Source organism: Gavialis gangeticus, unplaced genomic scaffold (genome assembly GCF_001723915.1).
Source record: "Gavialis gangeticus isolate Ggan-Ray unplaced genomic scaffold, GavGan_comp1, whole genome shotgun sequence".
NCBI lineage: Eukaryota > Metazoa > Chordata > Crocodylia > Gavialidae > Gavialis > Gavialis gangeticus.
The window spans coordinates 12,254,067-12,266,364 of record NW_017729000.1 but is presented as its reverse complement, the minus strand read 5'-3'; the positions used below and the strand labels follow the sequence as shown (position 1 = coordinate 12,266,364).

The following is a 12,298-nucleotide window of genomic DNA, read 5'->3' as shown; positions in this document are numbered from 1 at the left end:
AAAAAAAAAAAAAAAAAAAAGAGCAAAACCCCTACATAATACTTAACAATATGGAGCAGATCTCCACTGACTTCACTAAGCTGCTTCCTGAAACAACAGAAACTGGTGCAGAGGGACTTCTCTGTCATGTTAGATGTATCAGAGCAGAATCACTTACAGGTTTCTACCAGGCTCAGCCTAGCATTAGCTTAGTGCTGCTCACCGGGAAACCCCCACCAGCCCTTATTGCACCCCCCTCGAACATGCTTCAGGAGTTAAAAATGAAGGGCCTGATGCATCTCTGCAAGGATGAGGGGGTGGGGAAGCAATCAGGCGGGGAGCTGCCAACTTCTGCAACTTTGGATCTTGAGGTGAAGGGGTGTCTAAAACCCTGAGCCTGGATGCGTGAGATTTTTCAGGTCTTAGTTAAAAAAAAAAAAAAAAAGACCTGAAAAAGGCTCGTTACAGTTGGCAGTAAAGATGGAAAGGGTGTGCAGTCTCCCACTCATAACCTAGTGCAAACACAAGCTCATTCACCTCGCGGCTGCGACCCTGGAGCTTTCTGCCGGTTTTCACCACGGCCGGGTTTGCACGGCGCGTGCGCACACCCCGAGGCAGCCGGCTGGGAGGAAGGAACCAAACACGGCGCAGCCCAAGCGACACACACGGGGGTGCTCCCCTCTTCTCCCCTCCGCGGCCAGGTCCAATGGTGCATCCCGAGCGCGCTCCCAGAACCTCCCCCGCCCGCTGCCCGCGGCGGCAGTGGTACATTCCGCCACCACCACCCCCCGGCTTCCGCGGTAGTGGTACATTCCGCCCCGCCCCCCGCGCGGAGGGAGACGCCATTGCGGGCTTGTTTGCGCGGCGGCGGCAGGTCGCGGCGGAGCTCGCGGGACGGGGCCGGCGGCGGGCGGAGGAACATGTCCACCCCGGCCAGGCGGCGCCTCATGAGGGACTTCAAGAGGTGGGCGCCCGCGTCGGGCTTCGGCCCTGGGGCTGCTGCAGGGGGCGCCGGGCCCTGCTTCCCCCGTGGGGTCTGGGCCGGGCCGGCCCCAGGCCCCCGGGCTGTGCGGGCCGCTTGGCACGGGCACGGGGATGGGGATGGGGATGGGGATGCTGATGCTTCGGGTGGGGGTTGGGCAGGATCCAGCCTTTTAAGACAACACCCAGCGCCCCTTGCTCCTGCCCCCGGGCTGTGGGGCTGCTGCGAGGCAGATGCCCACGTTTCTCCCCTTTTTCAAGTTGGTTTGCCACCCTTCCTGATAGCCTCGCACCTCCCTATTTGGGGCTTGACCCACAGGTTGAGAAGGGAAGTTGTTCATAGACATTGGGGGCTGCACAGGACCTCGTGAGATCATTGAGACCAGCCCCAGGGATCCAGCGATCACGTTTTTTAATTAATTTTTTTTTTTTTTTGCAAAAATCTCGGTTTAATAAAACATATTCTGTCTCTACGAGTCCTTGATTGCCTTTTCCTCCAGACCAACACGGCTACCATCTAGATACCTAGCCACATAAACACACAGACGCCTTTTAAGTGGTCCCTCCCAACTGGACTTCTCTAGGACTCGCTTCTCCCGGAGGAGTCAGGCTGGGAGAGGTTGGGTCCAGTCCAGCTCCCACAGGGTCGTGCCTGTCCAAACTGTCCTGCGCACGGTCAAGGTACGCGGCAGCGATTGTAAATGTAAAAGTAGTAATGGAGGCAACTACCGTGCTTCTGGACTTGGAAACTTTGGACACGACACAGCGTGTTTTGTATGCAGGTGGCTTGCCGTCACGGAGCACCTTATTTTTGTGTTGCAGTGAGCGTGGGGGTCTTTTATAATCTCTTTTTTTTAATGGGAATGCCTTGAATTATCCTACTTGATGTAAATATATAGGTATGGTGTGGGAAGGTCTTTGTTATGCCGTCCACATTGTGTGCTTTGTGTCAGCTTTATGTGAGTTGAAGGCATTGAGATATTCACGCAGATTTACAGAAGTTGAGGGCTGGAAGGGACCTCCTGAGAGCTTCGGGTCCAGCCCCATGCTCTAGACAGGAAAGACAACTGGGGTCCAATAACCCCAGCAAGGTGTGTCCCTTACTCGGGCAAAACTCCTGTTGCCTTTAAAAGGAGTTGGCCTAAATTGTTGGAGGCAAAAGTTTCGTTCTGTTTAAAAGGAGTTGGCCTAAATCACTGGATATGACTTTGTTTCCATAGTGCCACTTCATTAGTGATCGCTGTATTTTATTGCAGTATCTGCAAATGTGTAAGTAAACAGTTGACACAGGCTATATATGTATCCATAGCTTAATATACAGTAATGTTAAAAGTTTGATATGCAACTACAAAGTAGGAATTGAGTTGAGGTTTAGAAGTTATTTACCTGTCCACAGTCTACCTGGGTATTGTATAATGCAAACATAACATTGTGTAGTTCCTTTTAAAGCAAAAAAGGACATCTAAATCCTGTTTCTTATGGTGGGTCACAATGAATGTAAAAAAACCCGACTACTTATGGCACTAATGGATAAGGATTGCTTTTGGAGGCACTGATTCTGTTGTTAACATTGGAGATGGAAATGAGGTTGGGGGGATAAGTAAGTAAATAAATCCTCAAAATAGATGCACTGAAGCATGGAATGAGTGTGCATTTATCTAACCTAACCATCTTGTACCTCCAGGCTGAGCTCATGTTTCTTTTAAAATGTCAGTCCCTTAACATTAGGGGGAAAGGAAATGCGTTTTGTTTGTTACTAACAATTACTTCAATCTAAAAGTAACAGCGTTCAGGTTGCATGTTTTGCTGTGAACTCTGCTGTGTTTATTGTGGTTCTGGGGTGGTGACGAGAGAAGAACTTGACAGATTATTGGAAGGCTGACCATTCTTTAGTCCTTTGAATAAAATTAGAGAAATACTAATTACAGCTCTTAGAAAAGGATGCTATAAATACCACATTATCACTAACTCTTAAATATCTCTAGGCTCTGTTCAGACAAGTTAAGCTTCCAGTTCAGGCCATAAATTCTCTGTAGTTAAAGATGTTCCCACAGTGTAGTATGGGGGGAGCTTTGTCCTGATTTAAGAACCAAAGTTATCTCAGAACAGCACTTAAGTTTGCTGCTTAGGCTTTGATACTGGCAGGCAATCTGGTTTTCTGGTAGGAAGAAACTGTTCCCCAAAGTGGTAGGTATCTGATCTGTTGATATTGAACTGTGTGAATTTTGAAAGGTCACAAAACAAGGATGCTTAAACACGGGTTGGGAAGGACGCTGTGAATCTTAGGCAGAGAACTCCCTGCTGCTAGTTTGCCTTAATAAGGCAATATTGGTGCTTGATGGTCAGCATCTATGCTAATATGTCATTCTAAAACATGATCTCTTTTAGCAACAGGGTAGTATAACATCTGTATTAATCCAGGGATTTATTCAGTCCTAGGGCAAAGGTCTTGGTACCAAAGAAGTATTGTACATGAAGTGGGAGTTTAGAGACAATGTTTTCCACTGGGAAACTGATGTATTCTTACTAATCCAGAACTAGTGTCTCTCTCTCTCTAAATAAGTTAAGATGCTTCCATGACTCCTGTAAAGCACAAGTGTTTTCACGCTAAGAAGGGATGAAGAAAACAGTACGGCAGTGTTTCTGTTTACCTCTTAGAGCAATCAGACTGCTGGCCAAAATTGTTTTGATTTTGAATGTACAGAATTTAGCTGGACCCCATGCTCCATCTTGTCTGCATTCTTGTAGCTTCCAGTGTGTGCATGCTATAGATAGTATTGGTTGGTTTCCGCAATAGTTGCAGTTTCAGTGTGTCAATTTGTGGTTATAAATCATTTTGTTTTCACTGCTGCAGCCAGCAGGAGTTGTTCTGAATGTTCATTATTTCATCATTTGACGTACAGAATGTAAAACCCTGATGTACAAGGTGTTTCATAACTGCTCTTATTTGATGGAGAAACACATGCAGAAACTCATGCTTTGCTTCTCTTTTTTTCTGTTGGTCTATCTTATTGTAACAAAATATTTGAACAGAAAATCTGCTTCTGTCTTTGGGACATTTAATGTACATATAACCTTAAACTTTTCATCCATGTCCTTTTACGATTAGAGAATTCAGATCAGTGCAAACTCTAGACATATGCACACACGCGTGTGCCTTTCTAACTATTACCAGATTGCGTGTGTGTGACTTTAACATGTATCTTACAACTATTTTTTTTAATTCTTAGATTGCAAGAAGACCCTCCTGTGGGTGTCAGTGGTGCACCATCTGAGAATAACATAATGCAGTGGAATGCAGTTATATTTGGGTCTGTGCTTTTCTTCCTACTCATTGTACAAACTATAATGCTTAAGGGCTAAATACAGGTTTTAAAAGATAATAAATGATTCTTTGAAAATTTTTGAGACACCTATGTGTTCATAGATTAAGTAAAAATAAGTTACAAAAACTGAGGGGAAAACTAGCATGTATGCTGTTTTGTATGTATTCATTCCCCTTTCAGAGAGGCACAGTTAAATAAGTTTTTCTCCTGTTGTAGTTTTCAAAGTAATCTTTTTGGTTTTTTTAGGTAGTCAAATTTTGTGCCCATGAATAGTGAATACTGTTGAACTTATGAAGGGTATAGTAGGAGTTCTAGAAAAGGCAGGATTCTCCCAAAGAAACATGTAATAATTCTGTTCCACTTAACCAGGAAATCTAGATGTGTTAGTAGGGACTAAGCCAATTTTTTTCCCCAATCTAATTCTCTGGATGCAACTTTTATCTAGTTACATTAGCTATCCCACAGAGTCAGAACCAATTCTCTGTCTTGTCATAAATTCAGGTATTTTGCTAGTGAATCTGGATTTGCCCATTAATTTTAATCTGAACCTGTGCATTGTATAGGATTGTACTTGTATGGCTTTTTTCTGTTTTGACTGTGTTGTACCTGGAAGGTTGGGGTATATGAATAAGCAGACAAATTCATTTTAATGGGAACATTTTTTTTTTCAATTTTTAGGCCGGAAGGTACCCCATTTGAGGATGGTAAGTAACTAATTTATTGCTGCTCCTATTCCCCTTCCTCAGTTGTAGATGTCTGTAGATGTTTACAACGTGAACATTGTATTTGTTTTGAAAAAAGGTACATACATTACCTATACATAGGCTATTTAATTATGATAGCCACAAAATTTAGTTACGAGTCAGAAAATGCAGCAAGCGAGCAAAAACTGTAAGTGAAAGAGAGGGCTTGCTGTTTTAGAGAGATTATGGTCTTTTGATCGGAGCACTCATGTTGCCACAGTAACCCACAGTTAACTGTGAGCGTTTTGAAGTGAGATCTGCTTATACATAGAGAAATTAAAACATTCAGTAGCACAGGGGTGTCCAATCTGCAGTACTTGTGCCACAAGTGGCACAGGCAGCCTTTGTGTGGGGCATGCAGCAGATTAGGGAGGGGCAGGGGGCAGAAAGAGCAGGAGATTTGGGCAGGGAGCAGAAAGTAGACCAGCATATTGGGCAGAGGAAGGACATCAGAGAGGCACTGGAGCTTGTGGGGCTTAACTGGCAGTACACCTGCCAAAGAGGTTGGCTCCTACTGCAGGAGATGTTATCAGATGTTATCCAATACCATCAGATATTTTCATATCTCCTGCAACTAGCTGAGACTTAATGATCTTCTGGTCACCTCTGGCTTAGTAGTTAGATTTTGATTCTTCTCTCTTTCCTTCCACTGAGAGCAAGTGGGAATCTTGATTTTCTCTTTCTATGCAGATCAATTCTTAGTGGGAAACATTTTAAATAAAGATGAAATAAGCAAGTAAGTGTAATAACTACTGGACATGCAGAAAGGGAGGCATCAAAACTTCTGTATTAACAATTCCTCATTATTGCAGTGATCTGCAATGAAAGGGTAATAAGCAAGGGAGTGGGCAGGGGCTATTCAGCTTCCCTGGAAGTGAGAAAATATCATGCTTGATTTTTCCCCCCCCCCCCACTCCTGTAGACCTGGGGATGGGTTTAATTGATTATCATATTTCTTAAGACTTATTTCAGGCATTGTTCATGGGTCCAAACTAAGTACATGGAATGAATCAGTCATAAGTTGGAACCATGTGTTATGTGAAAATTCAGCTTTTTGTACTGAGTCCAGACTACAGTCTTTTCTCAGCAAAATTCCCATATACTTCAGTGTCCAAAGCCTGGGGGAGGTCAGTCCTACTGGAGAGATACTGAATAATTACAGCACGGTGATGGTCGTGGTGGTTTTTAAGATGCTGAATAATTTCTAAACAAAAATTCAGCAGTTTCTCCTTACAAAGTTGTCTGCTTTGGAAGTCTTTTATCCAGGAGGGGAAAGCTCTCATAACTTCTGATTCATGGAGTCCTAAAAATTGGCAAGATAGAAACCATGTGGAAATTGTGACTGAATCATACCATAAATTAGAATGCAACTTAGCTCACTTCTTTTTAACTAATTGGTCACACAGTTATATGAAACAGTATTACTTCTCCAGTATCTGGTAATTGCATTGAAAATCCTGCAAAAGGTCTGCATTTAAGTTAAGGTGATTGGATAACTGAAGTGAGATTCTAGTTCCTTTTCTGCATATTCATTGGTCTTCTAAATTCTTACATGGATGCTGATGTTTTTATCCATAGTAGTATTGCTGTTTTATTAGTGCTTGAAATATAAATAAACATTGAGTCTGACTTTATTTTTGGAGGGGTAAGAAGAGACATTGGCTTTAATCATAGAGCACATCAGTTAATTTGTCATGTGTTCTTGAAGGTTTATTACTATTTTTTTTAAATTACGATTACAGTTATATGATTGTATGTTTGCTTTTTTGGACAGGGACCTTTAAACTAGTAATAGAATTTTCAGAAGAATATCCAAATAAGCCTCCAACTGTTAGGTTTTTATCAAAAATGTTTCATCCAAATGGTGAGTATTAATGCTTACTTGGCCATAACAAATACTAAGTATTATAGTGTGATCATACATCCTATGAAACTCAGCAGCACTTAACATCTTTTTCCTAAATTTGACATTAAGTTTATCAAGTGCTCAGTCAAAAAGAGATGACTTCCTTGCATCATAATTTCTATCTAGAATAAGTTATCCTTGAATCCTGTAATCGGTGTATGTAGCTAACTCAAATGCAAGCGAGTGAGAAGATGAAGACTGATACCCTGTTCTGTTACAAGCAGTATAGGTTTCTTGGGAAGTTCGTGTCTTCACTAGAGGTTTTATTTTTGTCTCTCTTTGCTGTCAATTTTTTGCTACAATTAACTGTTTCCTTCTGCATCTCTTTCATAGCTCTCTTATTTCTATGTATTTATTTATGGAGATCACTTAGGAGTCTCCATTTCCATACTTATTTTTCTGGCCCAGCTCCTCACCTCCATGGTAGACCCTCTAGAACATTGGTGCTCAACCTTTCATCCCGATGGGCTGGAGCCCACGGTGCATGGTTAGTCTGCAGACCTCCTCTAGCATAGGCACACTGGCCCAGCCCTTCACGTTGGATCTGGCTGTGCGCACTGGCCTGCCGCAGCGTGTTGGCCCAACCCTATGCATTGGATCTAGTAGCAGAGTGACCCCCGTGTGCCAGCCCCAACACAAACTGGTGCAGTCTAGCAGACAGGGCCACATCTGGGTCTGGGAATTTGGCAGCAGGTGCAGTTAATGCTGCTACCACTCCCTGGCTGCCAAACTTTTGGATCCTTGGGAAGACCCATAGGCAAGATGACAGCTCTATGGGCTGGATCTGGCCTGTGGGCTGGAGGTGGAGCACCTGTGCTCTAAAATGAGGGTGTCCTAAAGACCAAATGCACAACCGCTACAATATAAGGAGCTGAATTCAGACTGAATTTATACCCTATACCTAACTATTTGATCTGTGAACACTGTGCATTTCTGTTTCACTTAAGGTTCCCCTTCCGCTGTCATTTCCTTCTTTCACAGTTTTTATCCTTGCTTGTATAGCCTAATTCTGCATCTGTTCAAGTTAATGTGAATTTTGCTATTGGTTTTTTTTTTTTTTTTTTTTTTTTTTTTTTTCCCTAAGCAGGATTGGGTTATTAGTGCTTCTCCAGCAATGTTCCCAAAGACGTGACATGAGTTTCTCTGTTGCTATGCGAGTACAGAGGAGGGTTGATGAGCTGCTGCTTTACTTCTTATGAAGCAGCCTGCTGCTCTCAAATGCTGCTTGTTCCCACTAGGCAAGCACTGAGTAAAGATCACTAGGATCCTATGAACTTTCATTCAGTTATGTAGCAGAAGTAGCACAGGGCTGATTGTTCCACCTCACTGGGCATGAGAAATAGAAGCTTTCCACCCCAAGCTCACATCTGGGAAAGCAGGCTGCTCACTTGTTGTTTTCCTCCTCAGAGCTAGACCTTCTCACTCTCGCTCGCTCTCTCATTTTAGGTACTTTTTATATGCTCCCTGTTAGGGTTGTCTTTGAGTGCTTCACATCCTTTTTAATGTAATTTATCCTTCCTTCTCCACAGAGGTATTGCTGTGAAGTACTGTTATCCACATTTTTTAAATAAGAACCTGAGGCATAGAGACACTGACAGATCTAAGGAAGGACTTGAGTGTCTACAAATTAGGCAGCACAAGCAGAATCCAAAGCACAGAGAGAAATGCCTAAGCTCCCAATATAGTGCCTGAGGGAGAGTTAGATTTGGCAGAAGGGCAATCCAGAAAACAACACATGGTGCATGGGGAGTGCCTGGAAGTAGCCAGTAGGAAGAGCTAAGCATAGAAGTGTTTCTGAATTCCTGCCCTTCCCTGGAACTTCAGAGTCTGAGGGGATAGACAAATGAATACATTGCATGGCGTGGAAAGGGGCCACGCACTCGCAGTATGTCAGCTGCTCTGGGGAAATTGGCCATGTGCTGGTTCTTATCCTGAACTAAGTAGAAGGTAAACTGTGGTAGTTTGGCCCTTTTTTATTAGTGGCAGGATTATATCTGCTTTTGATTCTTTGACTGTGTAATGCAAAATGTATGAACAGTCTGCGACGAGATGTCAGGACTCTCACCTGCCCCCATGGAAGGCTCTAACCACAAGACTGTGTGATCCTGCTCCCTCGGGCTTGCTTTCGTTGTGGCCTCTGAAATTTGTGTTCTCTTCTGCTCAGTAGCACAGGGTCAAGAGAAAGATGTGCAGGTGGAGTGTCTCAGTTTAGTTTATAACCTGCTGGTTAGGGCATTCTCCTGGGATGTGAGTGATGGGGGTTTGGATCCACTCAAACTGAGGAGGGCCTAGAAGCAGGATCACTTTGTGGCTTTAACCCCCATGCTAGCATGTGAGAGAGGCTCCTCCACAACCTGGTCGTGCTGTAAAATAAGTGTCCTGAATGCAGTGTTTTGTTCTTAACTCCATGGTATTGGGTTTTGTGAGGCATACTTGGATCACACCCGCTGGGTTGATCAGGCCAAGGGGCTTAGCCTGGGATTTGGGTTCCTGTCTGTTCAGACCAAGACAGTTCTGAACAGGTGCAAAGCAGAACTGAGAGCACGTGGAGAATTTTCAGGCCACTGAACATGGTTTTTTGGTTTGCGCTTTTAGACTTGGACAGTTCTAGGTACCCAGGTCTTTGTCCCCTGGATCTTGATGTACAGGGCTTCCTAGGACCATGCAAATGAATCAGATAATTGAATCCAGGTCTCCCCAGTCTCAGGCTAGCATTCTAACCAAGGATCATATTTTAAGTGCTTTTTTTGCCTTCAATTCTGCATCTCCCCATGTAAAACTGGTGTTAGAGCCTCTTATAGAAATTGTCCTCATAAAAAAATATTCTCTCTCTTTATTATGTTTCCTAAAGTGCTAAATTAAGCATGAACTGAATTGCCATACTCTAAAAGTGTATTAATTCATGCAGTATTTCAGCACAACTAGCTATAAATAAAGATGGCAGGATTTTTAAACAATTCCTATGCTCTGATTACAGTTTATGCGGATGGTAGCATATGTTTAGATATTCTTCAGAATCGCTGGAGTCCAACATACGATGTTTCATCTATTTTAACTTCAATTCAGGTGATTTTTTTTTTTTTAACCTTTTTATTGCAAGTGAAGTATGATGACTTTCTGCCACAAAACAGTGGCTTTAGTGACATAGTTAGCAATATTCCATGCCAATGTACTGTAGTCCAAATTGTTGAAAAGTAATTGGAAGCTTTTTAGCTCCTTTTAAAGACTTAGTTTCTGAACTAAGTATAGCCTTGTTGTTATATTTCTAAGTAACAAAAATAATTGTTGTAGGGAATGTATGTAGGAAGATAGTTACAGATTTGGATTCCTTTATTGACAACTATTTCAAATGTGATATTGAATGTAAATGTTTGTAATAGAACTTGCATGTGAAAGTTTTTAGCTATTGTATTTCAAAGCCTAGGTTTATGAAATTCTCAGCCAATATTATTGCAGTCCAGCTAATTGGATTGAATAAAATTACGCTTGAATTTGTTACAGTAGAAACTATCCTGTTTTCCCCCTAGTGGCTAGTTTTGTTTTTTCATAATGATATTTTCTATGACATTGGTCCAAATATCTGATTTTGTTTTTATTTCCTTTTTTCCCCCAACTCTCAGTCTCTGCTTGATGAACCTAATCCAAACAGTCCTGCAAACAGTCAGGCAGCACAACTTTATCAGGAAAACAAACGCGAATATGAAAAAAGAGTTTCGGCTATTGTTGAACAAAGCTGGAATGATTCCTAATAGATGGCTACTTTGTTAATCTTCATCCTCATAATCATTGTGTACAATTTAACTCTGAATAGAAAGGCTACCAGAAATTAAGTGCCACAAGTTCTAAGAATTTGCATACAAATTGTTTGCAAAAAATTAAGCCCTCCAGTTTAGAAACTTTAAAAGCTTGTGTATCTTGATTAACATACTTTTTATTGCATGGTATGAACTAAGTTATTGCTACATAAATTTGTAATATATCCTGTTTGTATTTTTTTCCAAGTGTATAATGTTGGTGTGCAGTTTTCATGACAGAATATACGCATTTTGTAAATCTGTACTTTTTCAAATATTGAATGCCTTATTTTTGAATTCTTTAGATTTTTAAAGTGGAGAAAAGCACTTAAAGTTTTTATATATAAATATTACATGTAAAACTGTTAAATACATAACCTCAGTGCAAGATGTTCTGTCACTTTCTGTATCTCTTTCAAAGGTTCAGTTTTAGCCTTAGATTTTTCTTTCAATACATGCTGACACCATGCACTTTACAAATGTTCAGAAGATTTTTGCCATGATGCTTAACATTTGTCTTCAGTGGAGACATGCCTATCTAATCGGCTTAAATTGTTCCTGTAAATCTCCTCACTTGTATGAGGTAAGAAAGTATTTATCATCCCCTATTTTGATGGGGAAACCAAAGCGCAGATACAATAATGTGCCAGTAGTTACTGTAAATTGGTAACAGAGGTACAAACAGCACTTGGATCACTTGGCGCTATCTTTCTCTTGCCAGTGAGAGGTTTATTAGACTAAGACATTGATAATTTGTCATTTTCAGGGAAGGTATTAATTATTTAATAAGTTGATTATACAACAAGTAAACATACCTATAGTGCGATTTCTGAGTGACCTCTCATATTTCATATTTTTCTGGTGAATTTATAAATGAAATTTTAGGCAGAGTAAAACATAATAGGGTATTTTTATCACAATCCTTCTTCCATAGGGATTGAAAAGCATTACCTAATCTTTATGTACCACTGATTGTTATCATTTTTTTTTTAATTTTTTTTTTAGTTTAGCTTGGGTGGGGGGAAAACAGTAAAGCAATGAGGCTCTTACCTGTTCCTCTTGGAAAACGAATTTCTGAAGAAAAAGTGTCCGCAGATTATTTTATTTTGATGGGGGGAGAGATTTGTCAATTTGCATGTTTGTTTCTTAGTTTATTATTAAAATGAGGAATGTAATGCGGGGGGCCCCCCATTTCCCCCCTTCATTAATGGTGTGGTAACTTCTCCCTGCAATCTGAAAGGCAGGCTGGGTAATATATTATCATATCTGCTTTAATAGTTTTCACATGTTTTTGTTTTATTTCCCAGTGACATCAGCGTGATCACTTCTTGTCTTCAAATTCCACCTTGCATTACATGCTTGCCTACAACCCCAGAAACTCTAATGGGATTTCACAAATATAATTCATGACCACTTGCATTTCCAATTTTAGTTAACAAATCTGCTGAGGATGCATATGCCAGAATATAATTCTACAGACCCTCCTGCAGCTGTGATGGCTTTCTGTTGGTAAAACCTTGTTATTGTAAAACTATGTAGACATTGAAAATAAGTAAGAAACAGTTCTGT

General features: G+C 41.3%; 1 protein-coding gene across 2 annotated transcripts; it reads left to right on the top strand.

The window, feature by feature from the left end:
- Positions 1–807: 807 nt before the first annotated feature.
- Positions 808–11,716, top strand: UBE2B (ubiquitin conjugating enzyme E2 B). 2 transcript variants are annotated; one of them, XM_019506283.1, is made up of 6 exons: positions 812–943; positions 4,191–4,271; positions 4,965–4,990; positions 6,804–6,893; positions 9,913–10,001; positions 10,556–11,716. In XM_019506283.1, exons 1-6 carry the CDS (start codon positions 900–902, stop codon positions 10,682–10,684), a joined length of 459 nt encoding a protein of 152 aa, XP_019361828.1. In that variant the 5' UTR covers positions 812–899; the 3' UTR covers positions 10,685–11,716. The 2 variants fall into 2 exon arrangements, with proteins under 2 accessions (XP_019361829.1, XP_019361828.1); XM_019506284.1 differs by lacking the exon at positions 6,804–6,893 and having other exon boundaries at positions 808–943.
- The last annotated feature ends 582 nt before the right edge of the window (positions 11,717–12,298 follow it).